The sequence below is a fragment of the Ascaphus truei genome, chromosome 1 (genome assembly GCF_040206685.1).
Source record: "Ascaphus truei isolate aAscTru1 chromosome 1, aAscTru1.hap1, whole genome shotgun sequence".
Lineage (NCBI taxonomy): Eukaryota > Metazoa > Chordata > Amphibia > Anura > Ascaphidae > Ascaphus > Ascaphus truei.
In genome coordinates this window covers 174,296,881-174,314,187 of record NC_134483.1, presented here as the reverse complement: position 1 = coordinate 174,314,187, position 17,307 = coordinate 174,296,881, and the positions used below count along the sequence as shown (strand labels likewise).

The 17,307-nt window shown below is 46.9% G+C and overlaps 1 protein-coding gene across 2 annotated transcripts in view; it reads right to left on the bottom strand.

Moving 5' to 3' along the window:
• Nucleotides 1-17,307, bottom strand: part of VPS13A (vacuolar protein sorting 13 homolog A) — a 211,547-nt gene that overhangs the window by 30,340 nt on the left and 163,900 nt on the right. For both annotated transcript variants that reach the window (XM_075598717.1, XM_075598726.1), the window contains exons 53-59: nucleotides 17,133-17,262; nucleotides 15,237-15,469; nucleotides 13,313-13,460; nucleotides 9,253-9,399; nucleotides 8,526-8,607; nucleotides 7,050-7,119; nucleotides 2,556-2,664 (exon numbers count right to left, since the gene is read on the bottom strand). In XM_075598717.1, the coding sequence (XP_075454832.1) occupies nucleotides 2,556-2,664; nucleotides 7,050-7,119; nucleotides 8,526-8,607; nucleotides 9,253-9,399; nucleotides 13,313-13,460; nucleotides 15,237-15,469; nucleotides 17,133-17,262 (919 nt within the window). The remainder of the gene's footprint in view (nucleotides 1-2,555; nucleotides 2,665-7,049; nucleotides 7,120-8,525; nucleotides 8,608-9,252; nucleotides 9,400-13,312; nucleotides 13,461-15,236; nucleotides 15,470-17,132; nucleotides 17,263-17,307) is intronic.

The following is a 17,307-nucleotide window of genomic DNA, read 5'->3' as shown; positions in this document are numbered from 1 at the left end:
ACACTCTCTCTCTCTCAGACACTCTCTCTCTCTCAGACACTCTCTCTCTCTCAGACACACTCTCTCTCTCAGGCACTCTCTCAGGCACTCTCTCTCTCTCTCAGGCACTCTCTCTCTCTCTCTCAGGCACTCTCTCTCTCTCTCTCAGGCACTCTCTCTCTCTCTCAGGCACACTCTCTCTCTCAGACACTCTCTCTCTCAGACACTCTCTCTCTCAGACACTCTCTCTCTCTCTCAGACACTCTCTCTCAGACACTCTCTCTCTCTCTCTCAGACACTCTCTCTCTCTCAGACACTCTCTCTCTCAGACACACTCTCTCTCAGACACACTCTCTCTCAGACACACTCTCTCTCTCTCTCAGACACTCTCTCTCTCTCAGACACTCTCTCTCTCTCTCTCAGACACTCTCTCTCTCTCTCTCAGACACTCTCTCTCTCTCTGACACTCTCTCTCTCTCTCAGACACTCTCTCTCTCTCTCTCAGACACTCTCTCTCTCTCTCTCTCAGACACTCTCTCTCTCTCTCTCTCTCTCTCTCTCAGGCACTCTCTCTCTCTCCTCAGGCACTCTCTCTCTCTCTCAGGCACACTCTCTCTCTCAGACACTCTCTCTCTCAGACACTCTCTCTCTCAGACACTCTCTCTCTCAGACACTCTATCTCTCTCTCAGACACTCTCTCTCAGACACTCTCTCTCTCTCAGACACACTCTCTCTCTCTCAGACACTCTCTCTCTCTCAGACACTCTCTCTCTCAGACACACTCTCTCTCTCTCTCAGACACTCTCTCTCTCTCTCTCTCAGACACTCTCTCTCTCTCAGACACTCTCTCTCTCTCAGACACACTCTCTCTCTCAGACACACTCTCTCTCTCAGACACAACTCTCTCTCTCAGACACACTCTCTCTCTCAGACACACTCTCTCTCTCAGGCACTCTCTCAGACACTCTCTCAGACACTCTCTCTCTCTCTCTCTCTCTCAGACACTCTCTCAGACACTCTCTCTCTCAGGCTCTCTCTCAGACACTCTCTCAGACACTCTCTCAGACACTCTCTCAGACTCTCTCTCTCTCAGACTCTCTCTCTCTCAGACACTCTCTCTCTCTCAGACACTCTCTCTCTCTCAGACACTCTCTCTCTCTCAGACACTCTCTCTCTCTCAGACACTCTCTCTCTCTCAGACACTCTCTCTCTCAGACACTCTCTCTCTCTCTCAGACACCCTCTCTCTCTCTCAGACACTCTCTCTCTCTCTCAGACACTCTCTCTCTCTCTCTCTCTCCCTCTCAGACACTCTCTCTCTTTCAGACACTCTCTCTCTCTCTCTCAGACACTCTCTCTCTCTCTCAGACACTCTCTCTCTCTCAGACACTCTCTCTCTCTCAGGCTCTCTCTCAGACACTCTCTCAGACACTCTCTCAGACACTCTCTGACACTCTCTCTCTCAGACACTCAGACAGACAGACACACACACACACACACACACACAGACAGGGGTAATCGGAACAGGGGGAATCTGAGCGGGGGGGGATCGGAGCAGGAGGGCAAGGGGAAGCAAGGCAGGCATAGAGCAGTACTCACCTGACTTGCTCCATGCAGGAAGAAGCGGGCCTGGCTTTGCAAGCTCGGATAGAGCTTGCTGCGGGACAAAAAATAATTCTGGCAGCGTGCCAACACGTGCCAGCCAAATCAGGAGAGGGGGGAGTTTTTTTTTTTTTTCTTGCTTTGCAGAGGCCTGGCACATCGCGAGCTAAATATTGGCTGGGCCGCAAAGATAATCGTTGTGGGCCGAATGCGGCCCGTGGGCCGCGAGTTTGACATGCTTGGTGTAAACAGATTTCCGCCTGCAATTAATTTCTTATTTTTCCTATCATGACTGTATCTCTGTGGATGAACATCACTACATGGGAAATGAAAAAATCTTAGGTGATGTGACATTGAAGGGTCAAGGAGTAAAATATGTTATAAATAAGTCAATAAAATATGTTGCTACATAGCAGCCGAATAATGACAGTGAAAGAAAAGTTGCCAAATACATTGAATTTGCTTCCTGTTTAGGTACAACTTCCGCTTGATCAAACAAGTTAAGTCAACATTATGAATTGATATATAATTGCTATATCCCCAGTTGTCGAGAAAACCAAATTACTTGCAGGTTGTGACTTTTATTAGACCGATATATATATATATATATTTTTAGTATTGATGTGTTTTGAGAACGCAAAGGATCCTAAGCTAGCTGTCAATGGACACATTGGTGACAGCGTCGGTGACAGTGACATCACGCTACATTTGCTGGAAAAATCAAATTGACTTGACTTTCAGCAATCGCGACCAAGCCGTCACTCCATCGCGCCGCTTCTACTATATGCGCATGTGACGGCGGCAATACATTTGATTTGCCACAACGTCGCTGTCACTATAAGCGCAGCCTAACTGGCAGTAGCTGCAACCATGCAGTAAAGGCGCCTGGTGATTACTGAATAGGATATTGAGGACAAAAGAAAATTGTTATGATAATCAAGGTAACATCCAGGGATAAAGGTTGTATGTTATTACCTCTCGATCTTTGGGTACATCGCCAGTTTGTGCAAAAAGGTCAGCAAGAGCATACAAAAATCCAAGATCTACCCGGAGATCCATTTCTTGAATCAAAACCATGAAATACCTATTTACAATACAAAGATCTGGATCAATTAGGAGCATATAATATACAAGTAATTCACTTCTCAGTGAGGTTATTATCAGAACCCTCTACAGTTACCAACCCTATTTTAATAAAGTTTTGAACATCCATAGGTTTATAATACATAATACATATAAGTATGCCTAGTTGTGCTGAATTGTATAATAAAAGCATGGACTTCAATTTGACCTGCTCACAGAACCCTGTACATATCTTTAGTTAGATGTGATTTATATTCTGAACTAGATGAGAGACCCGGCGTTGCCCGGGATGTAAATGCGTAATAGGTAGTCCTTATTTATAAATCGTGGAACAATAGGTGACTATTTGTTGTAAAGGTTGGATAATAATGTTGAAAAGAAAGATGGAATAAAATGTAATACGATGTTGTTTAAAAATGGTTTATTGTAAACACACCACAGTACAATGTATATTTTGGTGACATAACAGATGTAAAAATGTGAGGCGTGTGTCCTGCTAGGGTGTGAGGCGGCAGGTGGCGCGTGGGTTGTGAGTGCTGTCTGTGAGTGGGGGTCCTGCTAGGGTGTGAGGCGGTGGGGTCAGTGATGTCGGTGCGTAGGGGCGGGAGGCAGCAGGTGTGTGTGGCAGCAGGTATGTGTCGAGTGTGGCGGGTGTCTGTTGAGTGCGTGCAGCGGCTGTGAGGCGGTGGGTGAAAGGCAGAGGCGGGCCGGAGTAAGGCCGGGTGAAAGGCAGAGGCGGGGAGGCGGGCAAGAAGGCGAAAGGGCGGCGGGAAGGGGAGGAGGGGGTGGTGGAGGGGGGGTGGAAGGGTTGGAGGGGGGGAAGGGGTGGGAAGGGTGTGGGAGGGGAAAGGGGATCAGAGAGGGGGGAGAAAGGGGAGCGGAGGGGGGGAAAGGGGAGCGGAGGGGGGGAAAGGGGAGCGGAGGGGGGAAAAAGGGGAGCGGAGGGGGGGGAAAGGGGAGGGGGGAAAGGGGAGCGGAGGGGGGGGGAAAAGGGGAGCGGATGGGGGAAAGGGGAGCGGATGGGGGGAAAGGGGAGCGGAGGGGGGGGGAAAGGGGAGCGGAGGGGGGGGAAAGGGAGCGGAGGAGGGGGGGAAAGGGGAGCGGAGGGGGGGGGAAAGGGGAGCGGAGGGGGGGGAAAGGGGAGCGGAGGGGGGGAAAGGGGAGCGGAGGGGGGGAAAAGGGGAGCGGAGGGGGGGGAAGGGGGAGAAATGGGGAGCGTGACGGGGGAAGGGGAGCGGAGGGGGAAGGGGGAGCGGAGGGGGGGGAAGGGGAGCGGAGGGGGGGAAAGGGAGCGGAGGGGGGGGGAAAGGGGAGCGGAGGGGGGGGAAAGGGGAGCGGATGGGGGGAAAGGGGAGTGGAGGGGGGGGGGGAAAGGGGAGCGGAGGGGGGGGGAAAGGGGAGCGGAGGGGGGGGAAAGGGGAGCGGAGGGGGGGGGGGAAAAGGGGAGCGGAGGGGGGAAAGGGGAGCGGAGGGGGGGAAAGGGGAGCGGAGGGGGGGGAAGGGGGAGGAATGGGGGAGCGGAGGGGGAAGGGGAGCGGGGGGGGGGGAAGGGGAGCGGGGGGGGGGGAAGGGGAGCGGAGGGGGGGAAAGGGAGCGGAGGGGGGGGAAAGGGGAGCAGAGGGGGGGGGAAAGGGGAGCGGAGGGAGGGAGGGGGAAAGGGGAGCGGATTGGGGGGAAAGGGGAGTGGAGGGAGGGGGGGAAAGGGGAGCGGAGGGAGGGGGGGGAAAGGGGAGCGGAGGGGGGGGAAAGGGGAGCGGAGGGGGGAAAAGGGGAGCGGGGGTGGAAAGGGGAGCGGGGGGGGGGAAAGGGGGAGCGGGGGGGGAGAAAGGGGAGCGGGGGGGGAAAGGGGAGCAGGGGGAAAGGGGAGCAGGGGGGAAAGGGGAGCGGGGGGGAAAGGGGAGCGGGGGGGAAAAGGGGAGCGGGGGGGAAAGGGGAGAGGGGGGGGATAGGGGAGCGGGAGGGGGAAGGGGGAGCGGGAGGGGGAAAGGGGAGTGGGGGGGGAAAGGGGAGCGGGGGGGGGAAAGGGGAGCGGGGGGGAAGGGGAGCAGGGGGGAAGGGGAGCAGGGGGGGAAAGGGGAGCGGGGGGGAAAGGGGGAGCGGGGGGAAAAAGGGAGCGGGGGGGGGAAAGGGGAGCGGGGGGGGGAAAGGGGAGCAGGGGGGGGAAGGAGAGCGGGGGGGGAAAGGGGAGCGGGGGTGGGAAAGGGGAGCGGGGGGTGGGAAAGGGGAGCGGGGGGGTGGGAAAGCGGAGTGGGGGGGGGTGGGAAAGGGGAGTGGTGGGGGGGTGGGAAAGGGGAGTGGTGGGGGGGTGGGAAAGGGGAGTGGCGGGGGGGTGGGAAAGGTGAGTGGTGGGGGGGTGGGAAAGGGGTGTGGGGGGTTGGAAAGGGGAGTGGGGGGGTGGGAAAAAGGAGTGGGGGGGTGGGAAAAGGGAGGTGGGCGGTGGGAAAAGGGAGTGGGGGGTGGGAAAGGGGAGTGGGAAAGAGGAGTGGCGGGGGGTGGGAAAGGGGAGTGGCGGGGGGGTGGTAAAGGGGAGTGGCGGGGGGGTGGGAAAGGGAGTGGTGGGGGGGTGGGAAAGGGGGAGTGGGGGGGTGGGTAAGGGGAGTGGGGTTGGGTGGGTAAGGGGAGTGGGGGTGTGGTTAAGGGGGAGTGGGGGGGTGGGAAAGGGGAGTGGGGGGGGTGAGGGGGGGTAAGGGAAGTGGGGGTGGGGTGGGTAAGGGGAGAGGGGTGGGGTGGGTAAGGGGAGAGGGGGTGGGGGTGAGGTAAGGGGAGTGGGTGGGAAAGGGGGAGTGGGGGGGAGGGTAGAGGGTGGGGAGTGGGGGGTGGAGAGCAGGGGCCATATGTATTGTTATAATTTATGTATCCGCATGCCCCTCCCCGTCCGGGCGTCCATCCCCCCGCTGGCTCGGAGGCTGGCCGCTCCCCCTTCTTGGGTTCCCCGATGGCTCGGGGGCTCGCTCTTCGCTCCCCCCTTCCCCCAGTTGCCCTTGACTCGCTCTTCGCCCCCCCACCCGTTCCCGTGACTCGGGGCTCGCTCCCCCCCCTCCGCCCCGGGCGGACCGCTTGGTCCCCCGATGTGCCGCCCGGCTGCTGGAGGCGGCAGGAAGCGCCCTGTGTGGGGCCTGTGTGTTCCTGTGTGGGGCCTGGGGCCTGGCCTGAGGCGAGTAACTGGGGCCATATGTTGAGGCGGGACGCCCGTCACTCCGCCTCAGGCCAATGGAGTGGTGTGTGTGGGGGCGGGCGGGCCAAGGGAAAACATCTCATTGGCCTGAGGCGGAGTGACAGGCCAAAGGTCCAATGCGATTTCCCCTAGGGGACACAGGGAGACACATACAGACACAGACACATACGACGGTTTCAGAAATATATAGTAAGATCAAAGATAAACAGGGTTGCGAGCAGTCCTGGAACTCCTTTCCCCCGTTTTAGGCTTTTACGAATTGTAAGAATTGTCTACCATGCAGCCAGGGCTACTTCGTGTAATTTAAACACAAATGGAATATTTCAGCGAATCTGAAATTTCACTTTTTTTTCAAATGGAATATTTCAGCGAATCTGAAATTTCACTTTTTTTTCAGAGAACACTTTTTTTTTTTTTTTTACTGGGTTTGTGGTCATGTTGAGAGAAAAGGAAAATAATTAAGTTTTAGTTGAAACTACAATTTGCAGCTATTGTTTTAACTCCATATAGCCATGGCTGGTCCAGACTATCTTTCTGCCTTCCTGTCACATAAGTTCTGATAGCTACAGACAGTGACAGACTATCCTGTGGGTTTAGCACCCGCCCTCCCCCCCTCATGCTGCCTCTCTGAATGAAAGGGGTGGAGGTGAACGGAGTCTGTGTACAGCCAATCATGGTGCAGACTCTGTCCTCCCCCCTTGTGCCTTAGGGAGGAATTGTTCCAAATTGTATTCAGTCAAGGTCTTCCCCCTCCTGGGGTAGAGACCTGCAGCCCAAATCTGCGCAGAGGACAAGGCCTCAAGACTGCAAGAGGTCAGGCACCATTCAGACGTCTGGGACCTACCCTGACAAACCCATGCCATGCATACGCTGTAATACCAACTGCAGTGGCTGCACAAATAAAGAATCCTTTTTATATACTCCTGCCCAAGTAACAGTCTATTGGGTAGGAGTATGAGAGAAGTCTGTCGTGGTGGGGACTGTCTCCAGGAACCCTCGAGCCTATTGCGACTGGAGGCGCTGATGAACCCACAATAAGAATATGAGGATCACTAAAAGACTGTCCTGTTTCCCCATACCATCGCAGACCCTCAGCATCTCCTGGACCCTCACAGGTAACAAGCACCACAACACCTGTAGCTTAGGCAAGATCTCCCAGAAGGGCAGGGGGGAAGCAGCGTTACATCTCTAAATCTGCAAAACACACTTACTTTATGCGTGTTATTTCAGAATGTCCAGCAGATCTCATGACAATACTGACATCTGTGAAAGGCTTTGGTTCTGCAAAGATGTCAGAAAATAGGACTTTAGAAGGTATATTCTATTAGTAGTTCAACATTTGAAACCACATAGTTAAACTGACACAGTTTATCTGCAAATAAAGCAATGTTAGTGGAGGTAAACAGCTTATTAAACTACATTCTGTATTCATGCTTGATTTAACAAATGGTCGTAAGCAAACAGCCCCATACATAACACTGAATTTATAATACCCGACTAGGCAGTTTGGCCATCCAAGTAAACCCATCTAATCAGTGAATTGCTCATTTTTTCTATTGAATTTACATAATGCAACAAAACTCAATAAAAATTAAGCATTTTTTTCGGTGGTAAGACAATATTGCAAGTGAGCATGACTTTGAAATGAGTAGGAATAGCTCTGATAATCACTTCCTAACGGAGGATTGTTTGCATGCATTAACGCACAAACTGCACCATTTGACACAGATATAGAGTGTGACACAAGGAAATATGAACAGTACCAATGTTTATATACATTTGCCAAAAGTGAAATACAGCAGGTCTAGGTCTACGCTACTGCTCTGCCCATTAATCTGAAATAAAACAAAAAGTCCAAAGGCTCTGTGATTTTCTTTTGCCTCGGTAGCTAAAACACTATTAAATAACTTGTGCATGCTGTAGGACAAAGTTATAATTAGGCCCCATACAAATCTTTTTTTTTTTTTGAGTGCCATTGTTTAGCGGTCTTTGTGATAATGAATGTACTCCCAAATGGACTGTTCAGGCTCTTTTGTAGGAACGTTTGGGCCATATTTGTAGCCAACTAATTATGCCACATAGGGATGAACACTCATGGCCGTAGGACACTCAATAATTTGTGAACCTTAAAGGCAGAAAAAGCTCACTAGGAAAAATGGGTAAAGACAAACCGATACCCATCAGCAGGGGGTACAGTTGGTGCTGCCATCTTGCACATGGAGCCCAGAACAAACAACCAAGAGCCCCCCCCCCTCTGAATTAAGGGATCGAATACTTTAAGGTTTGATCCTGAAATTCACCATCCACATCAACTAACAAAATATTTCCAGTCTTAAAAGTATATTAAAAGGAGAAGTTCAACCTACACCCCTTTTATTTAAATTATTTGTATATGTATAAAAGGGAACTACTCTTTAAGGAACCTTTATGTGCCGTTATATGGGATGCATAATAACCCAAGCTTACTTCTGTCCAAGACAGTGACATATTAAATAAAGCCAGCAAGGCAAGCTATAGAAATACGTCTTAAATTGCTGGCTGAGCTTTATCTTACTCTAATTATAGGCTTTTGGGATATCTCTAACAATCTAAAGACAACGATTATTATTATTACAAATTCAAATATTTAGCCTGAAAAGTGAAACTGTAAAATAATTCTGAATCAAGTTAATGTTTAATGGACAAACCTGAATCCATGGTGATCGACTTTGGAGGTTTTATAGGATAAAATACAAAAGGAAATATGGCTCCAGGAATTTGGTTTTGTATCTAAAATGGTATGGGTTATGAAAAGACAAGATGGGGAAATAGGTCAACAGCATGTAAGCATTCTACCAGCTGTACAGGGGGATTTCAAGGTGCATGCACATATGCTCCATTTTTACAAGTGCAAATCACATTTATTCTTTACTATATAAATAATGCAATACAGTATATTCAAAGTTAGGTCCAAAGATCTATTCCGAGTACTTCAATTTATGCGCGATAGAAAATCTCAATAATGCAGCAAACGAAGACAAAGTGTCTTTTTGCCCCTCAAAACAGCTCCAGCCTTTACATTTAAAAAATGCAGCTACTGCAACAGAAATACAGCCTCTCTTTACAGTATCTATTTGAGTATAATTTTTTTTTTAAAGAAAATTATTAGTGAATGCACCTGCAAAAGCTTGAGGACAACATAATGTATGCAATATTTCCGTGTTCGTCCAGTCAGTATTACAAGCGGTAAAGAACCTTGAGAGTTTCAGTGCACGGGATTGCACTTGTACCGCCAAAATGCAAACCTATCCTTCAACTCATTCTGACTTATGGTTTAAATAAATTACAAATCAAACTGTGCGCGTACAAAGTTAATTTTACTGATAAATCATGTTTACATCGCTAATCAGAACCTAGTATTTATGTTCTGCTTACCTGTACCCTGTAGACTTGCACTCTGATAGATGTCTGATGTGCAGAGGCACTGTACTCTACCTTCAGAGCAGGCAGAAAACTTCTTCTCACAGGTGCCACATTTGGTTGTAAAAATTGCATGCCACTAAAACTAGGCGTTAAGCAAACCTGTAGAAATTTTAAGCAAATGGAAAAAATATAACATAAGATGGAAGAAAAAAAAAGCATGATCTAATTCACATATTTCAGACAAGTCCACAAATCTGCCTTTCCCATAATCACTCGGCATCCAATGCTTCCACGGCTGCCAGGGATTCTGGGTAATGACATGCAAATGAGTACTCACAGTGACACGTTTTGCTTCTTATCCATTTTAACATGGATCCCTATTAGCTTATGCTTGACATTTTACACATCTCTTTCAGCACTGCCTTTAAATGTATACCTACATAATCTTGCATTGAAATAGTTGCAAATGAATACAACATTTGTATACACAACTTTTTGTAATCTTCAAACTGCAAAATAAAAAGCTGGCACAATCATTTCTAGAGCAGTGTTCCTCAACCGGAGTTCCAGGCCACCCTGGGGCGGCATGAGAGGATTAAAACTGTGCTGCGGGTATTGCCTGATCTCCCACAGCAGGGAGAAAGCAGGGCAGTTGCTAGGGGGCCGGACAGTTTCCTCCATTCTGATTGGCTGCAATACCCAGCAGTCAGTCAGGAGGTGTGAGAACAAGGTGGTTCTGGTGCAGCAGCCAAAAAGTGGGTCCCAAACAATTGATATTAAAAATAATTCTTTATTAATCCATCTAAAAAAGTGGAGGCACTAACCCTCCTATGCGTTTCGTGTTCCAAAAAAACACTTTATCAAAGAGTATCAGAACCACCTTGTTCTTCATGTTTACCTCTCCACTCCAGGCAGCACGCCTACCAGGACTTCAGGATTAAGAGATTTCTGTGAGTACTTTCTTATTCATGATTGCTCAATGTGAGTCCAGGGACCATCCCAATGGGGGTTTGATGGGTTTTTTTAGCCTTACACTTCAGGGTACATTGGCCCACCTGGGGACTTTACTATCTTCATGCAGTTATCCATATCTTTATCCAGTCCTGTGTTATGAACATATATATTTAATGGATTCAGTGCTGAAGCGCCTTTGTCACTTGGAAATAGATGGTGTGAGAAGCCTGGGGGCAGGGTCAAGCAGAAGAGGAAGCAACATGGCCAGTACAGAAAGGGATAGGGAGGTGAGGATTCTCTGTGTCTGTGTGTGTGTGTGTACATTATTGTAGGGGTGACGTGGCAACTAAGCATTATGAATAGGTGTGTCTCGAGAGAAAAAAGGTTGAGAACCAGTGCTCTAGGGTGTTTAAAGGCGGTGCCCCATGTAAAAAATATTTGGTTTATTTGGAAATAAATAAAGTTTTTATTCCTGAATGGGACGGGGGAGAGGGGAGGAAGGACTGTGAATGGGACGGGGGAGAGAGGAGGAAGGACTGTGAAATGGGATGGTGGTGGAGAGGGGGTAGGAGGACTGAATGGGATGGGGGAGGGGGAGAAGGAATGAATGGAATGGAGGATGGGGAGACTGAATGTAATGGAGGATGGGGAGACGGTGAATATAATGGCGAGGGGGGACGGTGAATGTAATGGGGAGTGGGGGACGGAATGGGGTACTGTGAATGGGGAGTGGGGGACGGAATGGGGTACTGTGAATGGGGAGTGGGGGACGGAATGGGGAGGGGGGACCAGTGAATGGGGAGGGGGATGGACTGTGAATGGAATGTTGAGGGGGACGGACTGTGAATGGAATGTTGAGGGGGACGGACTGTGAATGGAATGGGGAGGGGGAGGGGCTGTGAATGGAATGGGGAGGGGCTGTGAATGGGAGGGGGAGGGGCTGTGAATGGAATGGGGAGGGCTGTGAATGGAACAGAGGGGGGGCACTGTGAATAGAATGGGTACGGGGGACTGTGAATGGAATGGGGAGGGGGGGACTGTGAATGGAATGGGGAGCGGGGTCTGTGACTGGAATGGGGAGGGGGGACTGTGACTGGAATGGGGAGGGGGGACTGTGACAGGAATGGGGAGGGGGGACTGTGCATGGAATGGGGAGGGGGGACTGTGACTGGAATGGGGAGGGGGGACAGTGAATGGAATGGGGAGGGGGGACTGTGAATGGAATGGGGAGGGGGGACTGTGAATGGAATGGGGAGGAGAACTGTGAATGGAATGGGGAGGGGGGACTGTGAATGGAATGGGGAGGGGGGACTGTGAATGGAATTGGGAGGGGGGACTGTGAATGGAATGGGGAGGGGGGACTGTGAATGGAATGGGGAGGGGGGACTGTGAATGGAACGGGGAGGGGGGACTGTGAATGGAACGGGGAGGGGGGACTGTGAATGGAATGGGGAGGGGGGACTGTGAATGGAATGGGGAGGGGGGACTGTGAATGGAACGGGGAGGGGGGACTGTGAATGGAATGAGGAGGGGGGGACTGTGAATGGAATGGGGAGGGGGGACTGTGAATGGAATGGGGAGGGGGGACTGTGACTGGAACGGGGAGGGGGGACTGTGAATGGAATGGGGAGGGGGGACATGAAGTAAAAGGTGACACTGTGTGCTCATTTGCATGTCATTTTCCAGAATCCCTTGCTACAGTAGAAGCATTGTATGCTAGGAGATAATGGGGAACAGCAGGGTTGCAGACCTGTGAGACATGTGAATGTGCTCATAAGTGATATTTTTATTTCCCAAATATGAAAGAAAGCCAAAGATTAAATCGTGTCTACTGTTTTACAACAGATAGGGAAAGGAGAGCCTTGGTGGACCCAGTGGTTCATATTTGCAATTAAAATTCTATGTTTATATACAGTAGAGCCGTGTTTTTCAAATGTGTACCTTTTCCATGTGTCAATATTTCTGGCTCCTTTTGGAAAATCAATATGGACACAATTCAAGCATCATTCCCATTGGTCAATATGAAGCTGCAATGTCATTAAAGTAGGACATCACGGCTTCCTAATGGATGACCCCAGAGGCCAGCTTTGATTTCACTTTCATTTTACCGGCACATGAAATACTGTAGTAAATATCATGGAAACCAAAGGTTCCCTAGAGCCAAGAATAGCATTTTTTAGCCCCAGTTCCAATTAAGAAAAAAGGAAATTTTTAAAAATAGTGATTTTTTTCCTCCCACTCATCACACACACGTTAATATGAGTTTTACTTGTATCATTTTAATATCTTCCCCCAAAACATATCCTGCTTTTTTTTTCTAAATGTTTTTCTAGTGTAACAAATCATAGTTATTTTTTAATCTCTACCTTGCGAGTTCACCATGGTAAACCTAGAGAATGTACTGGCCTCTGTAGAGAGCTTCATTTATTCTCCCAGACACTTAATATTTTAAATGCTAAGATCTCTTGAACAAAGCTTGAGATTTAAATAAATAAATAATTGCATCTTAGCCCATCTGGCCAGTTTTACAGGGCAAATTAAATTTAAAAAAATCACTTGGCCCAGTGACACACGGCTTGGAGATAAATTAATAGTGTGTACATTGTATCTTAGCGTAAAATGCTAATTTACATATATTAGAACTTTTTAGAACACTTTCCCACTCCTCCGTATGCAGCGAATTCACCACGTCCTTACTGCTCCTTCTACTTCAAGATAGCAAAGCAGTCTTTAACTTTGTATTTTAATTAAGATAAAATTATCTTACAGACGTCACTGGATCTGGCCCCAAATCATCAATGAACTTGTCTGCTTTCTGTTTCTTCTGTGCACCTATAGATTGGTTATTTGCTTCACCTTCTGAGGGATGACAATTTACAAACCCTAATGACTCCTACATATTCAGCTCTAATTCTTCCCCTCCTGCCAGCTACATTATCTAATGATTGCACATCGCTCTTCTTAAAGCAAAAAACAAAAAGATAACTTGTGTAATGGGCCCAGTAAAAAAAATACAAAAAAAAGGAATATTAATTTGATGTTTGTTTATGGCACTATTACGAACACCCAACCAACTGTGCTATATCACTAGCATATTAACATATACTGGAAATGTTACCTGACAATTGGGATCCAAGTCAACAATTTTATTGTCTGTTGGAGCAGAATTACTGTATTCCCTATAGGCTTCTTCTAATGTGTCCGTCTGCTTTATGCTCAGTGGGGTCCACCTTGACCTCTTCTTTGTTTCCCAAACAACATCAGAACTAATAAAAATAAAAAAATCGTCAGAATAAAAACAAAATTTAGGCAATAGTCCCTCAATACTCAGAGAAAACAAATATCATCTTTTGTTTTCTGTAACATCACATTTTTCCCCCAGTTCTTGTGAAGAATTATGAAATAAGTATTTAGTCAATCAGGTGTCCTAACAAAACACTGCAGCATTCAAGTGTAGAGCTGAGCCATCGTTATTCCTGGCGAATAAGAACACCAGTGTAACGTTTGCTCTTCATTGCATCAGAACATACCCTTAAAAACGTGAGTTTTCGGGGACTGATCTGTCTACAACAGCTGAGCTTAGCAGAAGGAAGCTCTGCAGCCTGTAGTTTGATCAGTGGAGCCGATAGCTTTTCAAATATATATTTTAGGTTCTATGTGAATAAGCTCCAAAATGTCCAAGATAATGTGAGGTACCTCTGGAAGTTCTTAGTATGAGGCATGCTAAACACATTAACTCTATCTCTCTCAATCCTTTCCCTTTTTGTCCAGGGCCTTGGTCTATTTTCAAGAATATAAAGTAGTGCCATGTAGCATCTGCACATCAACAGAGTAATTGCAGCCATGGATCCAGAAAATATGTGTTGCAAATGTTGGGTTCTTATAGTGTAGTCTGATTAGCATAATTAGAAGTGATCTTAAATTAAATATAGCTAGTAATCCAACTCTAAATTGGACGCTAAAACATAACTGGTGCTATTTAACTTATTCTTACAAGGCAAAAACTGCAATTTAGCACCTGCGCAATGAGTTTGCCTACAAATCCATTGTTAGACAACTCTGAAGTGACCTATTGATTTTATTTTTTTCCTTTGTCGATACTTCATGCAGTTGTTCTTCGATTTCTTTTTAGGTGATGTTGCACTCTTGAGATGATAGTCTAATAAATTGTGTTTTTGTGGAGGCCAAAAATTAGCTGCTGTTTCCTTCCAAATAAATAGTTTGTTTTGTTATGGATTTATTTTAGATCCTAAATGTGTGCGTCATCTTATAGGCGAAAACAAACATGAGGTTGCTGAATTAAAGCAAAATAAAGTTTTGTGTTAACTATATTGGGGTCATTTGAAGTTCTTCACTCTCCAAAATGGAAGGACCTGATGCTCTAAGCATACATCTGGCTTGTAATCAAATGCAATCATTATTGCTTTTTTCTTAACAAAAAGTTGAAGATCATATAGGTATTAGGACTGGGGGGAAAAAAATCATGTTTTAACCATTTGACTACTCTGCAAATCGCATCTGTGTATGGCCTGAAGTGAAAGGGTCATTTTTTTACTTTACGACCTCTAATGTAGAGAATATAATAAAAGGCACAGACCAGCCAGTTAGGAAGGATGTTAAAACGACTTGTACACTAATCATGTAAGAAGTAACAGAGTTAGAGGGGGACAATGATAAACTGTATTGGGATTTTAAAGGTTACACAAAAAGCTATTTTATTTTTAAACTCCAAGAAAAATAATACAAATGGATTGCAGTAATAAGCATCGCTAGGGAAATGAAACAACTATAAAAATGCTATGTTCTTGTATAAAGAACTGTGAGTGGCCTTATTGGGCCTTTTTTTCCAAGTACAGATAGTCGATAAGTTACAAGCTTTCAATAGCTTGTTATATGGTCCAATAAAGTGCATCGTACCATATTCTCCTACTCCCTCCTTTCCAACTTTAATATATTCTCGAATATGAAAAGTGTAATTTTTTGAAGATTTGTTTTAATTACATACACGCACTGACTATTTCCAATAGTCCAACCTACTTTACCTGGTGATCCCAATGTAGGATACTTCTTGCTTCAAATAATTATTCACTAAAGAAATGCCAACATTTGACAATGAAATTATAATTTCTTGCTCCGCTAACTCTGCTTTCTCGCTGTCATATGTCACTTCGAATACATCTTCATATTCCGTGAACAGCACAATCCGCTGCAAGCCTTCCAAGAAGGACACAAAGTACACAACAGTATCCTCCATCCTAAGATATTCAACTCTGTCCTGCGAGACAAAAACATGTTATATTTATTATACTTCTCAATGAAACAGCCCTGCTTACAAAAGGTATAAAGTGAAACAAATGACCAAATAACTCATTATCTTGCATAATTATCACAGTCCTTATTTTGATACATTTAACTGTTTTTACAATTGAGGCACAGAACAGAGTAGGTTGGCTTAGAGCAGTGATCTACCCCATATCCCACAAATTAATATATATTTTTAAAATCTTATCTGTATCAGGTGGGAGGGGGTCCCCAGGGCTCATTCATGGACCCTGACGTCCAGCAACCCACCAGCTCCCAGGATCTTCTTTGCTCGTTTGACACACAAAAAAAGGTGTGTGTGCCAAGCACACACATTTTAAGTGAAACTTCTTTGTCTTTTATCACAGAAATTGTATTTGTGATGGTGATGTTTTTAATTAAAAATCAAAACACAATTTCCGTGCCAAAACGTTAAGAAATTTGATTTTAGCTATTTGCACTTCTATAGTTATAGTAACTGTGAATTCATTGTGTGTGTGTGTGTGTGTGTGTGTGTGTGTGTGTGTGTGTGTGTGTGTGTGTGTGTGTGTGTGTGTGTGTGTGTGTGTGTCAGTGTGTGTGTGTGTGTCAGTCAGTGTGCGTGTGTCAGTCAGTGTGCGTGTGTCAGTCAGTGTGTGTATGAGAGTGTCAGTCAGTGTGTGTGTGTGAGAGAGAGAGTCTTTCCTCTCCCTCCCATGTTGTCACTGATGGCCTCTTCTGCCAGCAGTAGCGTCTGTTACAAAACAAGGGATTTTTCCTATAAAACCTCTGTATGTGCCAGCAAAGAAGTTTCACTTATATATTTCAATTATAGTGCCGGCGACGGTGACGCGACGGATGACGTCACCTGTCGCCTTTGCGATAGTTGCAATTCTAGTTTGGGCAACGTCACTGGCTACAAGGCCTGTGACGTCATAAAAGGGGAAGGCAGAGGGACAGAGCTCTCTGATTGGCCACAAGGAGAGACCGTCGCCGAAAAAAATCAAACAACAGTGACTACCAGATTTTTGGTAGCGCTGTCGCTTGGTCGCCGTCACGTGCATTATAAGCGCCGATGACGGCGACAATGCATTTGTTTTTGACGTGACGTTGCCGACACTATAACTACAGCCTTAGTCTGAGCACTGACACTGCCACCAATTTGTGTCCTGCGGGCCCACATTCTACCAGGTGCTGGAGTGCGAGAACTTCAGGGGGTGGGGGAGGAAGGAGAGGAGAGAGAATCCGGCGCTACTGCAGACAGCAAAAATTCAAGCAAAATCCGGTATGAGTAGAAGAACTGGCTTTATTCCGACATCACACACACAGAGATCTCAGGCTACACCTCAGCCTCCCCCTCAACGCGTTTCACGCTATGGAGCAGCGCTTCGTCTTGGAGTGTGGGAGAGGAGGTGGGGGAGGAAGGGCAAAGACAAAACTTTTCACAACAAAAAAATGAGCAAAGTGGAATGCCTTTAAAATTGAGATATTTTCATATTTATCATAAACATGTAATATATACCCCTGCCAGCATTAATTAGGTAACATGGAAAAGAAAAGAAAAGATTTTTTTACATTGACATTTATGCATGCAGTGAAAGAAAGAAAGAAAGAAAGAAAGAAAGAAAGAGAGAGAAAGAGAGAGAATGAATACTGACTTCTGTTTGAGTTGCTCTACCAGTGTTTTTTCCACATATCCAGGTCAACTCTCTTTGACTTGTTGGGTCCTCCCAAGTGTAGAACACAGCTTTTCCTGGCGGAAGACTGTCTCTATCTACTTGAACAGAGCTGAAACAAGTGGTAGGCACAAAAAAAACTTCAGTAAGGATACCT